This window comes from Scylla paramamosain, chromosome 9 (assembly GCF_035594125.1).
Source record: "Scylla paramamosain isolate STU-SP2022 chromosome 9, ASM3559412v1, whole genome shotgun sequence".
In the NCBI taxonomy this organism is placed as follows: Eukaryota; Metazoa; Arthropoda; class Malacostraca; order Decapoda; family Portunidae; genus Scylla; species Scylla paramamosain.
In genome coordinates this window covers 4374623-4399356 of record NC_087159.1, presented here as the reverse complement: position 1 = coordinate 4399356, position 24734 = coordinate 4374623, and the positions used below count along the sequence as shown (strand labels likewise).

The window sequence follows — 24734 nt, the reverse complement described above, 5'->3', positions numbered from 1 at the left end:
TTTTAACATGGTGTGGCTTCCCACCTCCATGACTCACCTGATGTGGTTTGAGATCAAACATGGACACCTCATACCCAACACTGGCAAACAGCATCGCCCAGCTGCGCCCCACAAGGCCACTGGAACACAAAGGAGAGTCAACTTTCAAAATACAATACTATAACAAAAAAAAAAAGAGAATCCTACTGACCATTACAAAAAATAATAGTATGTATATGCAACACATGAAACAAGTATCCAATTATATCATGGAGTAAGACCTGCTGGCTGCCATTATGCAGAAGCTATTAAGGCTGTGTTTGTTTATACAAAGCCATATTTTTATGACAATGTACAGCTACGTAAAAGCAATGCTGATAGGAAAGGAACAATAATCCCCCTCCAACTTTACAATACAAACACATCCTTTGTAGGAGGTGAAGACATAACTTAATATGTGGCATATATGACAGAGTAAAATTACAAGTGGACTGCAAAATAATACATTGTGTTGAATGTGCAACAAGTAAGAGAGGTCAGAAAAGAGAAAGACAAGAATAAATTTAACTAAATGGTGAGTTCTTTGAATGTAGTGAGAAATTTTGTTATTTGGAGGATGTGATTTGTGAAGGAAATGACGGAAATGTAGTAGTGAGAATTATAGCTGGATGGAAGAAGTTTATGGAAATATTGCATCAACTGTAATCATGAAATTTTGCTGACATGGTTGGCTAGTAACAGATGGGAAGCTGACAGAGATAAGAGAAGGTTGTGTAACCATTTATCTCTGAGTGGGGATGGGGACCTAAGAAAAAATGTTATAATGGCAAGAAATGTACATCGGTCAAAGAAAGAACTGGATACAAATATAGACACAAGAGAGAGAGAGAGAGAGAGAGAGAGAGAGAGAGAGAGAGAGAGAGAGAGAGAGAGAGAGAGAGAGAGAGAGAGAGAGAGAGAGAGAGAGAGAGAGAGAGAGAGAGAGAGAGAGAGAGAGAGAGAGAAACAAAAAAGGTTGAGGGAGAAATAGTGGATGAGGATAGAGATATATGAAGCTTCTTTTGCTGTCACTGATATGAATCTTCTCATGTATCTCTGATATCTCAGGATGCCAAGTCATCCAGTAAAGTGGTCTGTAGCACACAGCAGCTGTTGTTATAGGCCTTGATAAAATGATGACTCTAACAAGCAAAGAAAAATGAAGTTAAAGCTACCAGAATACTATGACATGAATAATGTGAGGCAGAGAGAGAGAGAGAGAGAGAGAGAGAGAGAGAGAGAGAGAGAGAGAGAGAGAGAGAGAGAGAGAGAGAGAGAGAGAGAGAGAGAGAATTATCATGAGAAAGTGATACACTGCTTTATCAATATTATCCTCATAATCATGTTAAAATCATGAAGACAGTCCTAATGCTGCAGATCAGAAATTTCCAGTGATAGGACTCTCTCTCTCTCTCTCTCTCTCTCTCTCTCTCTCTCTCTCTCTCTCAATCTCTCTCTCTCTCTCTCTCTCTCTCTCTCTCTGAAAAGACTGAAAAGACAAATAGTATGCTACTCTGGCTTCACCTCTAGGGGCATTCTGCATTTGTTTGATAAACTCTAGTTGGTCTCTCTCAGCAGTCTGTCACACCAAATTTCTCTGATTTATTTTTTTTTTTTCTTCTTTTCTTTTCAACTGCCACTGGTCTTCCCAACCTGATTCCTTGCTCATCATACATAAGAATTGCTTATCATTGTAGTAATTCATAATGACAACTATGATAATAGTTATGATAATGGCTTATGATTTACTATCAACAAAGTATTCTGAACACAGCTAGACTCATCCAAATACAGTGTAGTATATAATTGTATGCCTATTCATAGGTATTATACAATAGTGTGTCCATCACTATCTGGATGCCATTATCTTTTATCAAGGTTGCTACATTAAGACAAAAAACAAGTCAGTTAATATCTAATACTTAATACTGAATACAACTGCATGAGCTGTGTTGTTTAAGATGAGTAAGGGATTTTTACCTCCTGCCACAGCATGCATTATCTTTTTAAAATTAGTTTCAAAAGTGAGAAGGATATATAACATACATATAAGTACATAATAATAATAATAATAATAATAATAATAATAATAATAATAATAATAACAACAATAATAATAATATAATAGCAACAACAACAATAATAATAATAATAATAATAATAATAATAATAATAATAATATCCTATCCCAATATCTGAAGACATCTAACCACCACACACTCCAACTGCCTATTGCCTAACACCTAATATGCTTTCCTTATCCTGACAACTAACAACTAATTATTTCCAATATAACAGTAATGACAGTACATGTATAACAGTTAAATATTACACATGTCAGGAATCCAAAACACAATAACAAAGAATTACCCAACCTAACCTATAACAGTACAACACAGACACACTCTCCCAAGTCTCCTTTAAGACTATTGGAGAATACTTTATGGATGCTGTGGTAATAACATATAAAACAATTGCACATCAAGTTAAGACCTCAAAACACACACAGGAGGTGGATTATAGGAAGATTTTTTTTTTTTTTTGTTCCCATTTCTATAACTCATGTGCCAGCCTTCCACTGTTCATAATATTATGTTTCATACTTAGATTTAAACACGACTATTTAAGAAGCCGGCAGGAACAATGGGATATTATCGAAAAGCCCACGATCCCAAGTTGTCAGCTGATTTGGGAGAAGCTATAGTTAACAAGGATGACATAAGGCTGTATGTTCTCGCGAGACAAGGCAGAGGGTATGGGGGAACAAGTTATAATTACTTGAACCTCTAGCGTACAAGTTACTGACACCAGCGTACTGTACTGTATCCTTTTATAACCCATCGCCAGAAAGAGGACACCCACTGTACATACAGTACACTGTCGCTAAAACAATTCCCGGGTTACTTGCCTGCCAACGATTGCGATCTTCTCATTCTTCGCCATGTTTGTGCTGTGTTTCACTATGCTTTCAGGTAGCTGACGGGCCGCCAAGCACTCGAATGTCTGATAGCGGGGATGATAGTGGTGGCACCTCCTCGTGTTCTGCTGTTATAACTTATAAGCTCCCAGCTGCCACACAGCGCCACAACCACCACGCCATGGGCAAGGAAGCTACAGAGTTGCAACCACCAACTCCCAGTATTAGGGAAAAAAAAAAAAAAATGTTATTTACCGAAAATGTCCTTCTCCTCAAGTACAAAATATGAAAAAAAAAATGCACGAGCCTAATGTTTATTTTTTGTGGACAGAATTTGTAAAATTGTCCCTTAGACGCTCTCCACTTTAGTGAAAAGAGAGGATTATATATATATATATATATATATATATATATATATATATATATATATATATATATATATATATATATATATATATATATATATATATATATATATATATATATATATATACATGCTGGCCAGCTGAAGGCTTCAGCTGGCCAGCATGTCGCTTCCTGAATACAGAGGAAGACAATGATGAGGAATGGGATCATTTGAGATAAGGGTGTATCCTTTCATATTTACAAGCGCCGTGGTAAACACATCCCTGGCCCTGGGAATAACACTTTTCCTGGGAATATACCAATTACCAGATTCACGGGCGTAATTACACGATTGTCACGAACTGAGAGTTGTCAGGTGTAATCACATAAACCCCTATGAGGTCAAGAGAGCAGATTCAATTTCATGCCCGGGTCCCGGCGTCTGGAGCTTCCTCCAGTCTGTACGTATAGTACATACAAATAAATGTATATATTGTGTATAAAGATGAAAAACCCCAAGACTTACTTGCCATCGTAAACAAGCTGTTGGTTCACATCTTTTAAGGCCTCACGAGCGGGCTTGTGATAGAACATAATGTTGGGTAATGCATATCAAGTCTGCACCTAGGCGGGCTCCAGATCTGTTTAGTTTGTATGTACCGAGAACGTGTGGCCGCATCTCTCCCGGTGCTCATTTTGACTGACTGACCTCTGCAAATCAATTACGTTTATTTCCTCAACACATTTTCAAGATGCGACTTTTTTTTTCAAGCTTTTTTTGCCGGTTTGTCTCGGCAGTGGTATTTACCAACGCCAATTGTTATTGGTTTTGGTCAAGATATTTCCCGGCCGAAAATCCCTTGATCTAACACTTGCCATGATTTTTTTTTTTTTTTTCTAATCGAAGAGTGACATTGACAGAATGCATCAGTGTCAGCGAAAAGAGAAAGACAGAGGCAATAAAAGGAAATTAAGTCAAATGTGCAAGTGTAGCAACGGAGTAATTTGTAAAAATAAATAAATAAATAAAAGAGGGGGGGGAATTTAGAGTACTTTGTGAGTCATTGAGTTCTATGAAGGTCCAAGACCTGCCATTACTCTGATGGCTTTCATGACTGGCCCAATGCTAGTGTGCATTTTGTTGAGCATGAAAAGTGATCACTTACAAGCAAGGGTTCAATGGACAAGGCTAAGCAAACTAAACAGTTTCTCTTTGGATTCAATTAATCAGCAGTGAATCAATGATGTAAAGTTACAGTGGCCTTGCCATTGTTGTTTCTCTCATGTACAACTTTCTAAGGACAGCTCCAACATTTGTTAAATTCCATGAACTTAAAAACTAATTTTCTTAACCCAATTCAACTGATTACCATATTTGATCACGTCATGCAAGAATACTTGCAGTAAGTCAAGGATGAAGAGATCCATAACCATTACCTTGTCAAGCACATCCAGAATGAATTGATTCAGCTGATGACTTATTTACTGTATATGGAATTCAGAATACTTAGCTGTTATACTTGATTGTACTCAAGATGTTAGTCATAAAGAGCAGTTGTCTCTGATAATTAGACATGTCCAATGGCTCCACTGTTCTGTTGAAATATATGAGCATTTTATTAAATTCAATGAGATAAAGGAAATTACAGGAAAGTCTCCTGGATCTTTTTCTTGATAAGATAGTGTGAAGATTTACAAGATGTCAGGGGTCAAAGCCAAGATAATGGTACTAACATGAGGCAGGTCTGTTGTTCAAATTTGATTTAAGGAATTTACAATTTACTGCTGGAAGGCACAGCCAAGACATGTCTGGAGGAACAATCTTTCATATCCCTCAAAGGTTGTATGTCTTGTTTTCTGCTTCAATCCCGAGATGGGCAATTTTCATAAGATATGTTAAAGATTGACCGGGAAACCTGTGTGACACATGAAGGGAATATTGCACTAAAAAATGTCCAAGCTGTGAGATACCAAACTGTTGTTTTATGATCCCTTAATAGATGTTGCTAAGGGACAGCATCAAAACTTGTAGTTGCTACTTTTCAGTCCTCAAAATTTCAAGTTTGGTTTGACATTCAAATTCAGAGGTCCCCACTCCTACTCACTGCATTGGCCCAGTTCTGTTGAATCTATACAGTAAATATTGATCTTACATTGCAGCAGCACAGGCTACTTGGACAGCGCATTTTACTTAGGCTTCCTATCAAGCATAAAAAATGGGCTGGGACAATTTGACTTACTGGCATCTCAAATGCATGTCTCCTCCTCACTCGCACCCATAGCAACAATGCCCAGTATTGCATAGGTCACTAGTGCCTTTGGTGACACATGATTGGCTCTGTTCTCAAGGTGAAAATATGTTCTGTTCATGTGGTATCTGTAGTGATGAGTGTGAAGCAGACAAGTCAAAATGATATCATTCAGTCATAGATCTTCATGTTGGGCTTAAGTGTGGTCAATATAGCAAAATATGTGGACTTAAAATGCAAAACTTGCAGAAACTTGCAGCTGAAGGGAAGCAGCAGGGATGACTACCACAGTGCCTGTGTAAATACAATTCCTCACTGCCTCACTAGATGACTTTTTGTATGAAGTTCTGGAAGTTTAGCATATTCTAATTCACATGTTTTGCTACACTGACACCATTCAAGCCTGACATGTGAATATCTGATTGAGTGATATCATCATGACTTGTTCGTCTCACACTCAACACTACAAACACCACAAAACGAACAGAACAAAATGGGTTTCAACCTGAGAAATAAGCTGATTATGTCACTAAAAACACACTGAATACTGACACTGGTAATTAATATTGGTCATTGTTGCTATAGGTATGAGTGAGGAGAGATGCATGTAGGTCAATAAGTCGATCTATCCCAGCCCATTTTTTAATGCTTGCTGAGAGGCCTTAAGTAAGACACACTCCCTGAGTAGCCTTTGCAGTCCTAACACAAGATCGATGTTTGCAGACTGTAAATCTAGTCCAAATGTTATCAAACCAGACCAAGACCACAAATCTGGACACAAAATGAGTGAAATATAAAAAAAAAATTGCAAAATGATGGCAATACCCTTAACAAGTTTCTGAGGTGTTTTGACACCTGATCACTGAAGTTACCAAATTACATCAAGACTTCCTCATGAATTATCTGTTATTTACCTGGAACATGACTTCAAAGAAATGACACACACCACGCCAATGAAACTCTGCAACAAAGAAAGCCAAATGGAACAAATTACCAAATGGAACATTACCTCACTTCTAGAAAGAACTTTGGAGACAAAAGGTGACTCAGGAATGTTTCAAACACCTCATTAATAAAATCATGTAATTCCAGCAATGCATAATCACCATAATAATTATAAAAGATAAAAATATTTAAAAATAACAATAACTATGGTCCCATCACAATGCCCTTTCTGATGCTTTACTAAAGTTTCATCAGAGCTTTAAAAGCATCACATTAAATAATTTTCTGGTCTCAATAAGCTCTTTATAATCTTTGGAAATTTTCCTTTTAACTTACAGTTAACTCACCAATCCTAATGGTCAATTTCATTCACTATTAAGATTAGTAAGATGTAAGAAATTAAAATTGTGAGAATGACATAACAGTATTTTCCACAAATGTTAATTAACAATCTCGACTGGTGAAGGAGATGCTGTCTTGTATGTGTCCTGCTGCTCCTCACACACTGTCAACTTCCCACTCAAGATTTCTGAGGTGTGTTCCTCAAATTTCTTGTACCTGCAGAGAAAAGTAAGCAATCTGTCAAAAAGAGGAAAGACACCCAATGGAATAACTCACACTATTCAAGCCCTCAACTAACCAAAAACCTAGACCAAGTCATCTAACTCTAAGTATTAGTTCATTTAGTTACTTGCCAACATAATTTCAAGTATATATTGTAGGAGGAGAATCGCAGTTGCCAACTACTCTTGCTGGCAACCCTCAGCTTCACCTTTGATCTATGTCAGGTGAGAAGTGTCCCACTGTCTTCCATGGGCCACTCGATTACTGACAATACTTTCTTAAGCCATAAAAATTGGGACAATAAACCACTTTTCTGAAGTCAACTGATGCATGTACTAGTGATGTATTGGATACTAAATTTTTGAGCTCCACAGATGTGGAGATAGAGCCAGATATGCATTTCTCGTAAAATGCTGTTGTCGATAAGATTGTGGATGTTAGAATATCAATACTTGCAGATGCAGATATGGTTCTGGAATTCTTTTCCCTTCATCTCCAGGGTTGTGGTTGGAGAGAGAGAGAGAGAGAGAGAGAGAGAGAGAGAGAGAGAGAGAGAGAGAGAGAGAGAGAGAGAGAGAGAGAGAGAGAGAGAGAGAGAGAGAGAGAGAGAGAGAGAGAGAGAGAGAGAGAGAGAGAGAGAGAGAGAGAGAGAGAGAGAGAGAGAGAGAGAGAGAGAGAGAGAGAGAGAGAGAGAGAGAGAGAGAGAGAGAGAGAGAGAGAGAGAGAGAGAGAGAGAGAGAGAGAGAGAGAGAGAGAGAGAGAGAGAGAGAGAGAGAGAGAGAGAGAGAGAGAGAGAGAGAGAGAGAGAGAGAGAGAGAGAGAGAGAGAGAGTTATAGTTCTGGCCCCCAGTTTAGTGGCTACGTTCATGCATATTTTGGAGAACAAGACAAAAGATTAAAGCTGGGCATCATGAATGAAAATTAACTTCAGTAAACTGACTGATTCTAAGACTGATACCTGAGGCTTTCCGTGGTTTATACCTCACTCTCCTTTCCCTGAGTTTGTTCACTAGTAGTAGCAGTTAGTATTGAAGTTACTACTAACATATTTCAACCTGAAAAAACTTCTTAAATAAATAGTGATGACAGACAGGAGTTCTGACTGCTCTCACAGTTTACTGTGAGTGTTCAGTGCTAACAGAGTTGCTTGGTAGCATTGGCAGGCAGCAGGCTAACAGCAAGCCAACTCCTCCTGACACTGCCTGGCAGGATGGATGTTCACAGTTAAGTGTGCATTTGTGGATATGATTATGGAAGACCCTTGTGTGGCTTCTTATGATGACTCACATGTTTGGGAGTGTGTCATTTGCATCAAGAACTAAGACAGGGGCAGGAAGTGAACTACTGGGTCCCATAAGCCACTCCTCATGCAGGGTGTGCAAGTCACTCAGATACTGGAAGGGGATGGCTTGCTCCTCTGATCGTGCTCGCTCCTTGATCCTGGTGTGCAGGACCTCTGGGTCTGTCCGCAGATACACTGTGGTGTCCCCAGAGAGAGAGAGAGAGAGAGAGAGAGAGAGAGAGAGAGAGAGAGAGAGAGGAGAGGAGAGGAGAGGAGAGGAGAGGAGAGAGAGGAGAGAGAGAGAGAGAGAGAGAGAGAGAGAGAGAGAGAGAGAGAGAGAGAGAGGAGAGGAGAGGAGAGGAGAGAGAGAGAGAGAGAGAGAGAGAGAGAGAGAGAGAGAGAGAGAGAGAGAGAGAGAGAGAGAGAGAGAGAGAGAGAGAGAGAGAGAGAGAATATATTAATGAAAAATCTAAAAATGTAGATTACAGGTATAATCTAGTACATTTAATCACAATGATAAAAGAAATAAGAAAGAAATGAGAGGATAGCACCACTGTAGGATTGCTAATTTCAGAATTAAGTATCCTCTAGCTTAATGAACAAGATACTATTATTCATTAAGAAAACATTTACTTTCAAAGTTTCAAACATCATAAGTATTAGCATATGCATATTACAGGTCTCTCCAATAGATAAGAAACTGAGATTTGTCTGTAATCATTTATATAGAATTTTTCTTAACATTATTTACTTACCAATAAGATCTACACCAACATCCAAATTTTGGGTGATGATTTTGAACCATTCACAATAAACAGTGTATTCTGCATTGGTCATCTTGCCTGATCTATAGAGATTCTCAACAAAACAGTACCTGAAAATTTAAAGAGAGAATTATTAACTCAATCTCCCCAATGTTACAAATAATTTTAAATTAATCTTAAGTGGCTAGCATACTCCATTCATATGCAGAGTGGAACCTTGGTTCACAAACATTCCTATTCACAAACCAATCTGTTCACAAAAAAATTTTTCAGTGTGCGAATGCACAAACAAGCCTCATAAACCCTCTCAGCCAGCAAGCACAAGCTCAGTAGTGTTTTGGTGTACCTGCTGTGAACAATGTGATTATCATACACAGGCAAGGCTATAGCTTATCACTGATTTCAAGGTCAGGCACCTTTCCCACTGTTGGGTGGATTAAACCTGGATCTCCCTACCCATTTTCAACTCCAGTGAATTGAATACCTTCATAATTATTTGGCCTGACACTTCTTATTTTGACTTTCAGGATGGCTGGAAAGATGATTTGAGAGGAAAAGACACAAAATCTCAGCTTGCATCAAGCATACATTGATTGGAACAAAATAGTGGAGTATAAGAGTTTATGTAAAGCAGTGATTTCGTGCTACTCCTCCAGTCATATTTCACCTCGTGTCCCAGTTTCTGGATGTTCAAGAAACTCATAAGCTCATATGTTCAAGAAACTCATAAGCTCATAAGACATGAGATTGTCAAGAATCCCTTTATCCCAGACAGAGAACTCGAAGGGATCCGAGGTAGAATGTGGAAAACATATTGTCATGATTAGCACAAAAAAGACCATGGTGTAAGATCTCTACATCAATGGTGGATTTGTGGCTTCTGCTTTCCTTTAAATCCTTTGATCACTTTTATTTGACTACAACACCCTGCTGAGTGTTGTACTACATGTGGGGTTCTATTGCTTTTTAGCAGAGGAACATAAACAAGCAATAAACCATCTTCTACACTGACCTGCCACTGTACAGAGACCTTTCCAAGAGCTTGACAGGAGTGCTGCAGGGGTGCAGGTGCTGCTCCACCATGGTCATCTGGACATAAGCCTGGAAGGTGTGGGCCCACCGCATCGGGTCCTCATACATCAAGGCCTGAAACGCACACCTCTTAAAATATTGTATATGTATAATTCTACTACCATTATCTCTCCACTATATATAATCCAATTAACTAAAGATCATAAGAAAGAGGACAATAAATATTACTATGAAATATTTATATTCCTGACCATCCCCACAGCCACAGACAAAAGTGAACCACAGGAAAAGAAAGTGACAAGATTTATATCAAGGATTATGATGAGAAGTGACATCTGTGCATACACTTACCAAGAGATTGTTTCCTCTAACATCTTGCCACTTTTGGACAGGTTCTTGGAAAGCCTCCACATCATTAAACTTGGAAAAATGGTTCAGCAATGTAGATTTCCCACTGCCAATGTTGCCCTCGACACACACGGTGAACCTTGCTTTATTTCCTTTCAGCAGCATCTCAAAGTTGGGTCTGGGCAATTCAATCCTTGTCAGCTGTTGATGCACCTTGGCTTCCTCTGAAAGAAATAAGAAATTCTCTCTCTCTCTCTCTCTCTCTCTCTCTCTCTCTCTCTCTCTCTCTCTCTCTCTCTCTCTAAGTTATTTTCCTTGTTCAAGTATGAATTTTGAATCCTTTAGAAGTTGTGGTAGAACAGAGTACTTAGGAGTGTGTGTGAGTGCATCAAGGTGAAAAAGAAAGTGATGGTTTGGGAGAGATTGTGGTGGGAATGTCTGAGAGAATAAAATAAATAAATGAAATAAATAAATAAATAAATAAATGAGAGAGAGAGAGAGAGAGAGAGAGAGAGAGAGAGAGAGAGAGAGAGAGAGAGAGAGAGAGAGAGAGAGAGAGAGAGAGAGAGAGAGAGAGAGAGAGAGAGAGAGAGAGAGAGAGAGAGAGAGAGCCCGGAACCCCAATTCTCCACGAGTTTCGGGGCTGGCTGTGTGAAGCATGATGAATATTTAGAGGCCGGAGCTGGAGTGGCAATAAGGAAGCCAAGCTAAGTACGGGGAATATCCCACCACCTGAGGATTTGAATATCTTGCAACTTCCACATTACCGAGCAACTTGGCAAACACTATTTTTATGAACTTAACAACTTGTGCTTCTCCTACTGATGATGATGATGATGATGATGATGATAAAATAAAACATATGCATTATTCTGAAGAACACAGTACAATACATGGTGAGGATGCATGCAAGAGCACAGGCTGCATTCTTTTCCTTCAGGCAGTGGCATTGTCACTCCCTATCTTGACTTTCCTAACCTACCTACGAATAACACACATGTCTCACAGCACCACCATACCTTGATGTGGCTGTAACTGCAGAATCACGTATATTATGACGAGTTGATCGGGAAAAAAAAAAAACGTTTAGATAAATCATGAGAACACTGCAACACTTTGCGCGCCAAAACTTTACCGCTACTGATGATGATGATGATTGATTTTCTCTTTCTTAACGGGTACCTCCCACTTCCAGTTCTTTAAATACTTTCCCTTTTTCATATTAAAAGAAGGCTAACATTTATGGACAGGGATGATAAGTGGACTTCGATATATATATATATATATATATATATATATATATATATATATATATATATATATATATATATATATATATATATATATATATATATATATATATATATATATATATATATATAAAATCGAATGCCACATGTAGACAGACTGGCTTCTTGGAAGGTTCTTTAACTTGTAGTTTGGTAATGCAGGCGTTCAGAACAGCTCTTCCTCTTCATGGCACAAGTTATTTTCACAGTACGAGAATTTATAAAATTCATAAAATAATAAGAGAATAAATAAGTAAATAAATAAATAAATGATAAGTAAAAACACGATATATATATATATATATATATATATATATATATATATATATATATATATATATATATATATATATATATATATATATATATATATATATATATATATATATATATATATATATGATTTCTGGCATCTACCCAAAAACATCTCCAATAACTTTACTTCTTCATCTTTTCCTCCTTTATTTCAACCTGATGGCACCACTGCCATCTCATATGTTTCTAAAGCTGAATTCTTTGCTCAAACCTTTGCTAAAAACTCTACCTTGGATGATTCAAGGCTTGTTCCTCCCTCTCCTCCATCCTCTAACTACTTCATGCTACCTATTAGAATCCTTTGCAATGTTTTCCATACCCTCACTGACCTAAACCCTCAGAAGGTTTATGGACCTGATGGGGTCCCTCCTATTGTTCTCCAAAACTGTGCCTCCATGCTTGCACCTTGCCTAGTCAAACTCTTTCAACTCTGTCTCTCAGCATCTAGCTTTCTTTCTTGTTGGAAGTTTGCCTACATTCAGCCTGTTCCTAAAAAGGGTGACTGTTCTAATCCCTCAAACTACTGTCCTATTACTTTAATTTGTTGCCTATCTAAAGTTTATGAATCTATCCTCAACAGGAAGATTCTTAAACACCTATCACTTCACAACCTTCTAACTGATTGCCAGTATGGGTTCCATCAAGGCCGCTCTACTGGTGATCCCCCTGGCTTTCCTTACTGAGTCTTGTTCATCCTCTTTTAGAGATTTTGGTGAAACTTTTGCTGTTGCCTTTGACATATCAAAAGCTTTTGATAGGGTCAGGCACAAAGCTTTGATTTCCAAACTGCCCTCCTACGGCTTCTATCTTTCTCTCTGTAACTTCATCTTGTTTCCTTTCTAACCATTCTATTGCTGCTGTGGTAGATGGTCACAGTTCTTCTCCTAAATCTATTAATAGTGGTGTTCCTCAGGGTTCTGTCTTGTCATCCACTTTCTTCATATTATTTATCAATTATCTAAACCAAACTTCTTGTGCTATCCACTCCTATGTTGATGATACCACACTGCATGTTTCCACATCTTCTTATCAATGTCCAACCCTTTAGTAAGTAAACAGTTCACACAGGGAATCCACATAATGCCTGCTTTCTGATATCTCTAAGAGTTCTGATTGGAGTAGAGCAAACTTAGTATTGTTCAATGCCTCAAAAACTCAAATCCTCCATCTATCAAGTTGATACACCTTTCCAGACAACTATCCATTCTTCTCCATTGACACTCAACTGTTGACAGTTGCCCTCTTCTGCACTGAACATCCTCAGTCTGTCCTTTACTTATAATCACTTATAATCTAAACTGGAAATTTCACATCTCATCTCTAGCTAAAACAGCTTCTATGAAGTTAGGCGTTCTGAGTTGTCTCCACCAAATTTTCTCACTCCCCTCCACCCCCCAAGCTGCTAACTCTGTACTGGAGCCTTATCTATCTATATATGGAGTATGTATGTATGTATGGAGCTTCACATGCATGGGAGGTTCCACTCATACTGTTCTTTTAGACATGGTAGAATCAAAAGCTTTTTGTCTTATAAACTCCTCTCCTCTAATTGACTGCCTTCAGCTTCATTCTCACTACCGCAGTGTTGCATCTCTTGCTATCTTCTACCACAATTTTCCTGCCAACTGCTCTTTTGATATTGCTAACAGCATGTCTCCCCTCCTCTCGCTGCACAAGACTTTCTTCTTTCTCTCACCCCTATTCTGCCCACCCTCTAATGCAAGAGTTAACCCGTATTCTTAATCATTCATCCCTTTCTCTGGTAAACTCTGGAACTCCCTGGCTGCTTCTGTATTTCCACCTTGAACTTTTCCAAGAAGTAGGTTTCAAGACACTTATCCCGTATTTTTCACTAACGCTTTTTGACTCTGTTCAGGGACTGGCACCTCGGTGGACCCTTATTTTTTATTATTTTTATTCATTTTTTTTTTTTCAATTTTTGTTGCCCTTGGCCGGTGCCCCTCCTACACACACACACACACACACACACACTCATATATATATATATATATATATATATATATATATATATATATATATATATATATATATATATATATATATATATATATATATATATATATATATATATATATATATATATATATATATATTCACAACTACCACATTGTCCCTCAACTGCAAAGTTATTTCCATAAGACCCAAAACACTAATGCTATTTCAATATTTCGCGCATGACTTTTTCACTTGCGGCTTTACAGCAACACTTACCCATGAGACGCGTTATGTGGCCAGTGCTCTGCCCACTTCGCTGGCAAGCTATCCCTGGCCCTGTCAACCTTCTCACTGCGCTCTTCACGCACCACATGGTGGACCTTTGCAGCGATATTCCCATCTTTTGTGTGGTGGGAGATTAAGTGGCACACCTGATCATACTGAAGTGACCTAAACATTGCAGACTTGCATGACCACTCGCAACACACTGATCACCATCACGCTGAGACATGTTTGTTTAGGTCGCTACATCTCCGAGGCGACCAGTCGCGATTCTCACAATACCGTTAAATGGTGTGACTTATGTATACATTGACTTGTTAGGTTATATATAAATAAATAAATAAATAAATATATATATATATATATATATATATATATATATATATATATATATATATATATATATATATATATATATATATATATATATATATATATATATATATATATATATATATATTTGGCTTCTAAAAATCACAGCTAGGAATAAGGAACATGAAAATATTTAATTGCTAAACGCGCCACATTAGCTGCACAACTGTTGAAAGTACTGCCATACCACCACTATATAATTATTTAGTATTAGTTCAGAGCAGTATACTGACATTGAAATTTCAGAAAGGAAATGGTTACCAAAGAGAAATCAAGTCGAAACATGATCAGGGTTAAAATGTTGGTTTGGGCAAGGTTAGCGTAAAAAAAAAAAAAAAAAAAAAAAAAAAAAAAAAAAAAGCAATAATACGAGAGCCTATACTTGCTACCATAACTATCTAGAATGATTCTCAGACCATCAGGAATAGTTGAATAACCGGATGACAGCCGAACGTTGCCATGGTAACCTGGAGATCAACAAACAACATTCCAGAGGGGCGGTAAAGACGTAGCGGGGCTCGACTGTTGCTGTCATTCGCAAGTACAACACTAGACAAGGTATGAAGGAATGACACTAAAGTATATACATACAAATACAGCCAAATATTTATGTATTTACATGTCTTTTTACCGCTGAACCAAGGTGGGTTCTTTCCTTAAACACAACAGGGAACTTGATTTTCACTTTTCCCGTGCACTTGCAATAGGAAGAAAAGACCTTAAGGCAACATTAACACACTATGTGTAGAAAACTGAGGTATGTTTGTGAATTATGACATAAGATTTTGTTGTCAAGAGTCAGGCACTCTTCACAATTGCTGTCCATTGTAAAAGGAGCAATTATTCTTTTCTAGGTACCTGTCTTACAATAAATGATTTGTTTAATTAAGTCTTCCCCTCAAATAAGTATCAATGTATAACATATTGGTTTGTGTTGTTTAATTGCAATGCTCCCCACCTCCACCAGCACCAATGGCAGAAAGACCCGTGACCCGAGGCAGGGAAGGCACGGAAAGGCCACTCTCCCGCTCAGTCATCATGGACCGGCCAGACACTCGTCACTCCTCTGCCTTTGGTGACAGGCCTACCACTCGCATGGTGAGACTGTGGCTAGGCACAGATGGCATGTAATGCTCATCCACTATAATAGTATGAATGTAGGATAAGATATGCTTGACAATTGATGGTTCTTCAGTGATACATAATTGTAGCTTTTCTCATATGCTAACAAAATTACTTGTCATTAATTTGTTGTGATTAACATCTATTATTAATCACCACTAAACAGTGATGTATGTATAATAAAGTTTGCATAATTGGAAGAACTGCACACATGAAGTAAATAGATGCAACATAGTCAGAACAGAAACCATGTTCCTGCTATCACCCAAAAAAAGAAAGACACAGACATACTTTTTCTCTCCATCAACCAGAGTGAGGGCATGAGCCGCCCTACCACCTCAGGCCGCCCAGTCACAGCCCGTCCTGTGAGTGCTGCACTGCGGGGGGCACCAGGCACAGCCTCTCGGCTCCTTTCCACTGCCAGTCTACAACGGCCTGGCACTCGCACTGGTGTGGCCACTGGCATAGGCTTCACCACACCTGTGAGTCAATCACCACTGCACTTTTAATGCTGATTCCAGACCAGTTAATTTTTTTTTTTCTAGTCATGTTATAGTATTGCAAAATGTGTAACAGAAATGTTGTGTTAATACCCTCATGTTTTACAAGATATTCTCCCCCAAGAGTTATATTAGGATCTGAAATTCTGTGTATCTGGTCTGCTTACTTTCTTGTGCTTGACATATATGTTTTAACATAATCAAGAGCAGCCTTAGGACTAAGACATGTTATGAAGTTTTGCTCAAGGGCCAAAGTTTTAGAGTTTGATTATTGCATGTACTTCATTCATGTTATTTTTGGGTGTTTTATGAGAGATATGATGGACAAAGAATCATAGATGATTCCAGAATCTGGGATTATAACTATAAATTAACTCTTGGATCATATATAATCAGACTAGACAGGATGCTTCTGAAAGAAAGCCAAATTATGTCATTGAGAATTATATTACATATAAGTTATGGGCTTTTTTCATAAAATCATACCATGTGCTGCACTAAGTAAGTAAGTACATCACTATGATTCATGTCATATTTGCACTTGGCAAGATTGAATGAGAGACTGATTCCCTATGTTTCTTTCCCAGATCAATGTGCTGGACCGACCCATCACTCAGCAGGGCCTTAGTGGCATGAAGACAGGCTTCCGAGGACCAGAGCGTCAGGTTGGTTATTAGGTAGTATCATAATCCACATCTGACAAAACAATCATCATCTATCTCTTCTGATACTTGTTTCTGACATCTACATCAGAACATTCATTCTACTTCCATTCTCTCAATATGCTTAAACCATCATAATACTCCATACTCTGCTCAGTCAGCTAACTTTCTCCAGCACTACTACACCTTCACACTTCTCAAAATATGTAGTCCACAACTTCTTATCAATTCTTTACTTCCTATTACCACTAATATTGCAATTATCATCATCATTTAATGTTATAACAGACAAATGTGGCATCTCTCTTACAGGTTCAGGACAAGAGTTACTTTTTGGGATTGTTGAGGACACGGATTGCAGAGCTGGGAACAGAAATGGGACGGCTGGGCTCTGAGATTGAACTCATGAAGCAGGAACAGAGCACTTTCCTCACCTATGACAAGAGAGTCAAAGAGATGGCTCAGGAGCTTACCGGTTAGCTCATTTATACACTTTTAAATTAACTGACATCATGCATCACTCTCTTATTATATCACACATCATTCTGTCTTGTTACATCTCTGTCTTTACTTCATATTTATTTTCACTAGAGTTGCAAGGAGGACTGGCTGACTACAACCTTCTTGTGGATCTCATCAACACTGATACTGAGCGTGATGAGGTAGATATGGAGACCAAGGAGCGGCGCCAATCCAACCAGGAGGAGGCTGAGAAGTTGGATGTTCTATTTACTCGCAAGCAAGACCTTGAGGCCACCATGAGGCAGCTTGAGAATGAAATTGAGGAGGTGAGGAGATTGAGTGATTCATCTCTATTCTTCCCTTTCTTACATGTTCAAATCACTTGTGGATGTTTCATCTTGTTCATTCAACAGTTGCTCCTTGTTATCTTATTTTCAGAAAATAGTTTCTCACTCTTCATATAATATTCATATTGTTTTGTCTGTTACTTTTTACATTGAACTGTAGTCTTTTTGCACCCAAGGAACGTCATGCAGGAGAAAGTCTAGTGGAGGCCATGCAGCCAAACCTACGCCAGAAGTACCTGAATGTGCGTGCTGCCAACACATCCCTCCTTCAGCACCTTGACATCATGCAACATGAACTGGATTCCCTTGATGCCCGCAAGGCTGCACTTGAAGATGAACTGGCTACTTCCAAGGTGAGTGAGCAGTTGTGAGAAACTGTATTCTTTTATGCACAGTGAGTAAAAACTTCTGAAATGGTGGGAATAGAAAATATAGCCATTACTTGTACATACATCTCAACAAGGGATATCCAAATGAGCCAGAAGAGGCTGTCAAATAGCAACTAATGATCCAGATGTGTTAAAGAGATATGGTCTCCATAATTACAACCATTATAAAAGAATATTTTAAATGCTTCACATTATTGGATGTCTTTTCCAGCTTTATCAGGCACTTTTCATTTTCAATATTTTCAGTTGTCATTTATTGAGCCAGCTGGTTTTGTTGTCAGAATATAGAAAATGGGTTGACTCAATATTACAGTACAAATGAAAGTTCCTTTTACATTGGAATTAATGCTAGTACTGAGAAGTGTCTTGGACTTGATGTGTTCACCAGGTGAAGCAGGAGGCAGTGGTGCTGTATGGTCGGTTGGCAGAGCTACAGGAGAAGAAAAATGAGATAATAACACAGAACCAGCAAAGAGGCACCCCTAAGGAGGAGAGGGAAAGACTTCTGCAGCAGGTGAATCTGGTGATGCAGGAAGAAAGTGACAATATCTTGTTGAAAGATATGACTGGTGTGCATACACACACACACACACACACACACACACACACACACACACACAGGACATGTAACAATCTTTATTCTTAATCATAATAATATTCATTTGAAATGGTTCATATTTATATTTTTATTTTCTCAAGTTTGGATATCACTATCCAAGATTCATGGGGGAATCAATGCTTATGTTCCCAGGAGGCCTCTATGTTATCAAAGACATCTACCCATTATTCGCATGGAAGTTTTACATTTTCACTTCTTTCTTGATATGTTGTGTCTACTAGAAAATAAGATGTTATAAAATCAATCATAATAGATTATACTCAAAATGCAATTATACATGTGCAAAACTGATTACAAAGAAATGTACTTCAGTATGTGTGTACAGTAAAAGGTATATTTTCCCAGGTTAAAGAGGATAACTCTGAAATTGCCACAATGGAGCGACAAATAAGTGAAGTACAGGAGCAGATTCGGCAGCTACAGGATGAATGTCAGCAACTGGACCAGGTCAGGCTACACAATAGGATATTGCTGACAGTAATGAAAGGAATTCATGACTTTGAATATATGCTGAAGTGATGTGATAAAAAAAAAAAAAATTCTCTTTTTAAGTTATTTTCCCACTAAAAAAGCAGCGCTGAATTCACCATTATGAAATAAAGTTCCTTTTGATGAAAGATGTACAGTAATAATGAGTTAAAAATTTCTTTTAAATGTGGCATCCTCCCAGACAAGTGGAGTGGATTACATTAAAAGATTACTAAGGAGGGAGAGTTAGTGAGTACTAGTGGACAACAGTGAGAAATTTGCTCTGATTACCAAACTGATTCTTGAGCAGGAACTGGATGAGAACAAGAGCGAAAGAAGTCAGAAATACCGAGAACTAAGGAAAAGAGAGGAAACAATGGACAACTTTCTGGCCACCTTTGAAGCAAGCAAGAAGGAGGAGTTGAGTCGCCTGGAGGTACTGGAGAATAACAATGTGGCTCTTCTGGGAAAGCTCTCACGACACCTGGCCCACTTAAAACAACTACCAAGGTATTTTTCTTTGTCCCTCGCTGTCTACATCGTAAACTGTTACTAATTTTTACTAAAAGTTTGCCATTGTTACAAATACTAGGAAAACTTTCACACCACTTTCTTTTTACATAAAGGTTTGTTACTGTCACTACCACTATTTTACTTTTCCTTTTGGCTAAATTTGTATTATTAGTAGTACAATCTGATTTGTTAATGTTTGTAACCTTCATGGAAAAAAAAAAGGTTACTGCCCATGAGAGAGTAGGTCATGTAGAAAGAGTCCCAGTTGGGTTGGCCAACTGAGTCTGGGAATGTCTTGATATTCCCCTATTGACCCAAGTGTAAGTAATAGAACGATAGAAAACTCAATTAGGGATAAAGTTTCAGATGTTACCTGTGAAGGAAATGAAAGAGTGAAGATACTGGATAACTCTTACATTAGTAAGGTGGACAGAATGAGAGGTGATAAGGGTATTGTGGAGTGAGGCTGAATGATGCAGGGGAGATATGTAATCAGCAACCATCAGCAACCAAGCCTGGTTGTATGTTCTCCAGCCAGGATTGAAACCTGGTATATAGACAGGTACACTCTCTCCCTGACACACACACATACAGAATGTCAAATGTAGAGAGTGCTTCATGTCATAAACATAAGACCTATATTCCATGAAGTCATTATTATTTCAGCTCCAGTGAGTTTGAAATCATGAGGTCTGATCTGGCCTTTAAAGAAGGTGAGTTGGAGAAGTCCAAGTTCACAGAGGAGGGTCTCAAGAGTGAGAACCTCAACCTCCAGGCCAACCTCCAAAAGGTTTGTCACTCATTCATTGTGCAAGTCTATCAAGTAATTGGGGGATTCGCTATGGGTTGAGTTGCTGGTGATCACCGGCTGTTTTAATGTAGGAGTTGGTTAGCATTCCCACAGTTCTCTGGAGAAGCACATTTTAAAACTGCCTCTCATAATGCATCTTGATACATTTAACTCAAATGTTACAAAGCATTGATCCTAAGTGTTTATGCTAACATTATCCGTGGGACCTGGTGATGCCCATTCTACAGAACTGTTATTATAAGGTAAATACTCACAACTAGGCTCTCAATATTTTCACATTTATTTCTAGTCTCCTGCTACATATTTAGTTTGAAACATTTTCCTCTGGTTTCTACAAGGACTAATGTTTTATCTGACAAATCCCACAAAAGAGTTGGGCAAGTATCATTTATGCTGACTGGATATTGTGACAGCCGAAACCACATAGAGATGAAATGACTGGCCAATATTAGACAAGCTGACTTCTCCAAAACACCCTGCAAACTTGAGGTTGGAGATATGAATTTGTAGTGCTGTTGTAAAACCCCAATCTATACATGTGTTGTGGTTGATTGTAAAAATATATCAGGAAAGAAAAACCAAGGTGTGAAGGGATGGGTTGTATTTCCAAAGAAGAAAGTGGCAACTCGGGGAAGACATTGGGAGAAAGGATGTAAACAGACAAGCAGCAACTTAGGGAAGCTGTTGGGAGACATGATGTCAACAAACAATCTTCACCAGTGTCCCACTAGGATCTGGCATCAAAACATGGTTGTTTTTTTCATATATACCAGTATTTATATACGAGTATGTTAACTATATAATTTAAATGGATTTATTTAATAAGGTCATATAGAGAGGAAAAAATAGTATTCGTCCCAAGGTGATGATACATCCCAGACCTGAGATAATGTGCATAGTATTTAGCTTGTTTTGCCATATTTCTTGCTCTCTGTTTGATGATGGTGGCTAAAAATGTTCTTAATATTTTTTTAGTTGGTGTGATAACACACAAATGGCGTAAAGATTTTTCTCCAGTTGACCAACTTTTATGTGTAAAATTCATTCAGCTGGTGAATCTGGCAGTTTTTCCACACCATAGCAAATCCCCCAGCTCTGTCTTTGGTAAATGAAGAAAATAATTGTTTGCACAGGAAAATTTAATAACTTTTAAGATTTACTTGTTGGAATTAAATTTTCTGCACTGTAAACACCTGGTTCAGATTTTTTTCACAATTTATTTCCAATCCAATAAATAGCAAAAGTGAAGTCTAAGAGAATCATCTGTTATTCAACTGATTCATATATAGAATTGACTGAATACCTGAAGTGTAAAAGGTAATTTGCTCAAAATATTAAGTATTTAAAGTAACTTTTATATGCAGTGGTTAATTATAATCCCACAATTCCATAGTTAATATTACAAATAAGATGATAACTTGAAAAATGGACAAAATTCACAGATAGAGGCACTGGAGACAAAAGTGCAGAAAGAAATGGAGGATCTAAAGGAAAAACTGGCCAAGATGACCCAAGAGATAAATGAGTATTCTGACTTAGATGGACTGAAAGCCAGAGCTGATGAGCGGCGTAGACAGTTGGCACAGGAAAAAGAGCAACTAGAAACCAAGAAAACTTCCATTACACAGTCTTTGCGGGAAATAAATACTGCAGTGTCTACTCTTAAGGTAAGGAACACTACTATAATTGCTACTGTATTCTGTACACAAAAAAAAAAAAAAATTCATTTATTTTCTGTCAATCTTCATTAAATTTTAATTATCAAATATTTTTCTACACATATGAAATTTTAATTTTCCAAGTATCTGTATAGCATTTTAGCCCACAAATTACGATCTCATAATTATTTTTGCCACACTGATTCCCACTGAATATTTTCTGCTTGTTCACAAATCAAGCCTGAAGGTATTGACACACTCATGATAGGTCCAAATGTAGGAGTTGCCACAATTTTATATGTAGTCATGAAAAACATACTAGAACATGAAAAGCAAAATTAATACAATACCCAAAGGGTACTTTTGCAGGATTGTGAGGTATCACACGAATGACTGTATGTCTCAACAATTATTGTTTCATTTGAATAAATTTAGGCCAATTCTCTGCAGTTTTGTGCAGCCTATACATGTAGTTCACTAAGTCAGTTGAAGTCAGACATCAGTCCAGCTTACTTCGTTTTACCTGTAAGACAGCCTTGAATGAGAGAAAACAAAGGGATACCTAAATAGTTCAAAGTGAGGACAAATGTTTGCTTGCTCATCAATTTCCATTGATGAGCAATATCCTAGAAATATCTCTTCATTCTCTGCATAACACATGAATTAAATTTTTCAGAACCAGTTACATGAAAATGAGACTCATACACAATTAACCAACCTAGAAAAGAAATGGAGTCATCTGGAACAAACTAACTTCAGCCTGCGTGAGTTTGTGGCACAACGCAGGGCAGAGTCCAATTATTTGCCAGTGAAGACTCAAGCCATGAAGTTAGTGCAAGAATACAACCATGCTCTACAAGAAGTGGTGTTGAGTGGATCCTCCCTTACATGAATTTTTGTGTTCTGTAAGTTATTTGTGAAATTTTGAGTTGAAAATGATGACACTTTTTGAAGATGTGGTGCTATGGGTATTTGCAATTGTACATGGTAATTTGTTTATGTAAACAGAAACACAGCACAGGTGGTGCAACATAGAATTTAATGTTTTTTTGCTGGAGTAGTTGTCTAAGAGACAAGAATGTTAGTGACATTACTATATTACTAAAGAAATTGTTATCACATTGAAAGAATACTGTCACTTTTCATAATTAGATTTCACAAAGAAAACAGTTTTTTCTTTGATTGTATATGCTCTGTTGAACTGCAATAAACATCCAGTCTCTGCCAGCAAAAATAAATGGCTATTAGTAATGGTGCCTCCCTCCTGTGAGTGTTATATATGAAGTCCACATGGTGTGGTATTAACTCTGATTCAAGAGATTGCCACTCAGTTATCACAATCATGCAGCCATTGCTTTTCATCTACTAGTATCTACTATTCATTATTCACATTTAAAAGAAAAAGCTCTCTATATGGTTAATCACCCAGGTTGACAGCACCACAAAATGTTGCAAAGTGGTGGGTGATGGGATCACCATGTCTCCACACTAAAGATGTGAAGGAATGCCAATGAATGTGGTCATGAAGTATGCATATAGACCAACTGTTTTATCTTTTCATCTCTTAAAGGTGATGCTGACTTGGTATACAGAGACATAGATAGAAAATTAAATAGTGAAGTTATTACTTATGAATTATGATAAATTTTCATTATCATAGGACCAAGCACTTGCAGGTATGAGAAACTGTAACGATAATGACAATGAAAATTATCTCCCTATTCAGTCATGATTATTTATAAGACTTTTAAAACCAATTTTTTCTAAAATGAATAAATTAAAGTGAAAATAATAAATCACCTTATTTTATTTTATAGATATATATTACATGTGTGGTAATAAACTAACCTTTACACTCCTGAGCTCTATACAGTGGTATGCAACTTCTCTATTACTCTTGTTCTCAGTTTCTGAGTTAAGTAGCTGCAGTAATTTCATCGTGATGCTTTTCTGGCTCTACGGTTATCACCTCACCAATAGGACTAGCTTGTGTGAAGAGTACAGGGATCCTGGCCAGACAAGGATTGCTTTTCTCCAGCAGGCGGATCCATGAGAGTAGGGAGTCCCGGCCTGACGTTCCTGTTGAGATTTCCAAGCTTCAAATTACTTGGGAAACTGTGCAATCATCCTTATCTACACCATTCCCCACACCTCTTGAGATAAGATTACAAATTTAAAAAACAAAATACATTAAGAGATTGCAAGAGTTAAGGAAATGGCCATAATAGTCATGGAAGATTGATTCTGTGAAATAAGTAATACAACCATTTATATCTACCATTATTATTAATATTCCCATTTCCATGTTATAACTGGCTGCCCCCGCCCCCCCACACACACACAAAAAAAAAAAAATAAATAAATAAAAAATAAATAAATAAAAATAAATAAATAAAAAAAATAAAGAGAGTAGCTACTCCTGGAGGAAAGTACTGTGCAGTAAATGTCCTTACATTTAAACTAAAATTACACTCCATTGCAAGATCTTTCCTTGAAAAAAAGAAA

The 24734-nt window shown here is 37.6% G+C and overlaps 4 protein-coding genes across 9 annotated transcripts in view; 1 reads left to right on the top strand and 3 right to left on the bottom strand.

Annotated features, from left to right (window-relative positions):
- The window catches only part of LOC135103432 (lambda-crystallin-like), a 57330-nt gene extending 54122 nt beyond the window's left edge, over positions 1–3208 (bottom strand). For all 3 annotated transcript variants that reach the window (XR_010270040.1, XR_010270041.1, XM_064009640.1), the window contains exons 1-2: positions 2927–3208; positions 38–119 (exon numbers count right to left, since the gene is read on the bottom strand). Coding sequence is in view for 1 of the 3 variants with exons in the window: in XM_064009640.1 (XP_063865710.1) it covers positions 38–119; positions 2927–2961 (117 nt within the window). In the remaining 2 variants the exon portion in view is untranslated. The remainder of the gene's footprint in view (positions 1–37; positions 120–2926) is intronic.
- Positions 3209–6598: 3390 nt separating this feature from the next.
- LOC135103435 (thymidine kinase 2, mitochondrial-like) lies at positions 6599–14564 on the bottom strand. Of its 2 annotated transcripts, none has more exons than XM_064009644.1 (6): positions 14301–14564; positions 10468–10688; positions 10097–10230; positions 9076–9194; positions 8326–8515; positions 6599–7032 (listed from the first exon to the last, which is right to left on the bottom strand). In XM_064009644.1, exons 1-6 carry the CDS (start codon positions 14422–14424, stop codon positions 6915–6917), a joined length of 906 nt encoding a protein of 301 aa, XP_063865714.1. In that variant the 5' UTR covers positions 14425–14564; the 3' UTR covers positions 6599–6914. The 2 variants fall into 2 exon arrangements, with proteins under 2 accessions (XP_063865714.1, XP_063865713.1); XM_064009643.1 differs by lacking the exon at positions 14301–14564 and adding an exon at positions 11484–11632.
- A 531-nt stretch (positions 14565–15095) lies between these two features.
- On the top strand, positions 15096–24025 carry LOC135103422 (intraflagellar transport protein 74 homolog). Its single transcript, XM_064009626.1, has 13 exons — positions 15096–15236; positions 15646–15776; positions 16112–16282; positions 16888–16965; positions 17275–17437; positions 17554–17750; positions 17948–18124; positions 18549–18674; positions 19125–19226; positions 19558–19757; positions 20427–20550; positions 22014–22238; positions 22906–24025. Exons 2-13 carry the CDS (start codon positions 15651–15653, stop codon positions 23119–23121), a joined length of 1905 nt encoding a protein of 634 aa, XP_063865696.1. The 5' UTR covers positions 15096–15236; positions 15646–15650; the 3' UTR covers positions 23122–24025.
- The window catches only part of LOC135103423 (evolutionarily conserved signaling intermediate in Toll pathway, mitochondrial-like), a 21272-nt gene continuing 14680 nt past the window's right edge, over positions 18143–24734 (bottom strand). For 2 of the 3 annotated variants that reach the window (XM_064009628.1, XM_064009627.1), the window contains exon 10: positions 24021–24308. In XM_064009628.1, the coding sequence (XP_063865698.1) occupies positions 24145–24308 (164 nt within the window). In that variant the 3' untranslated portion in view covers positions 24021–24144. Of the gene's footprint in view, positions 18591–24020; positions 24309–24734 lie in introns of those variants that run through there. The other variant, XR_010270038.1, reaches the window with a different exon arrangement.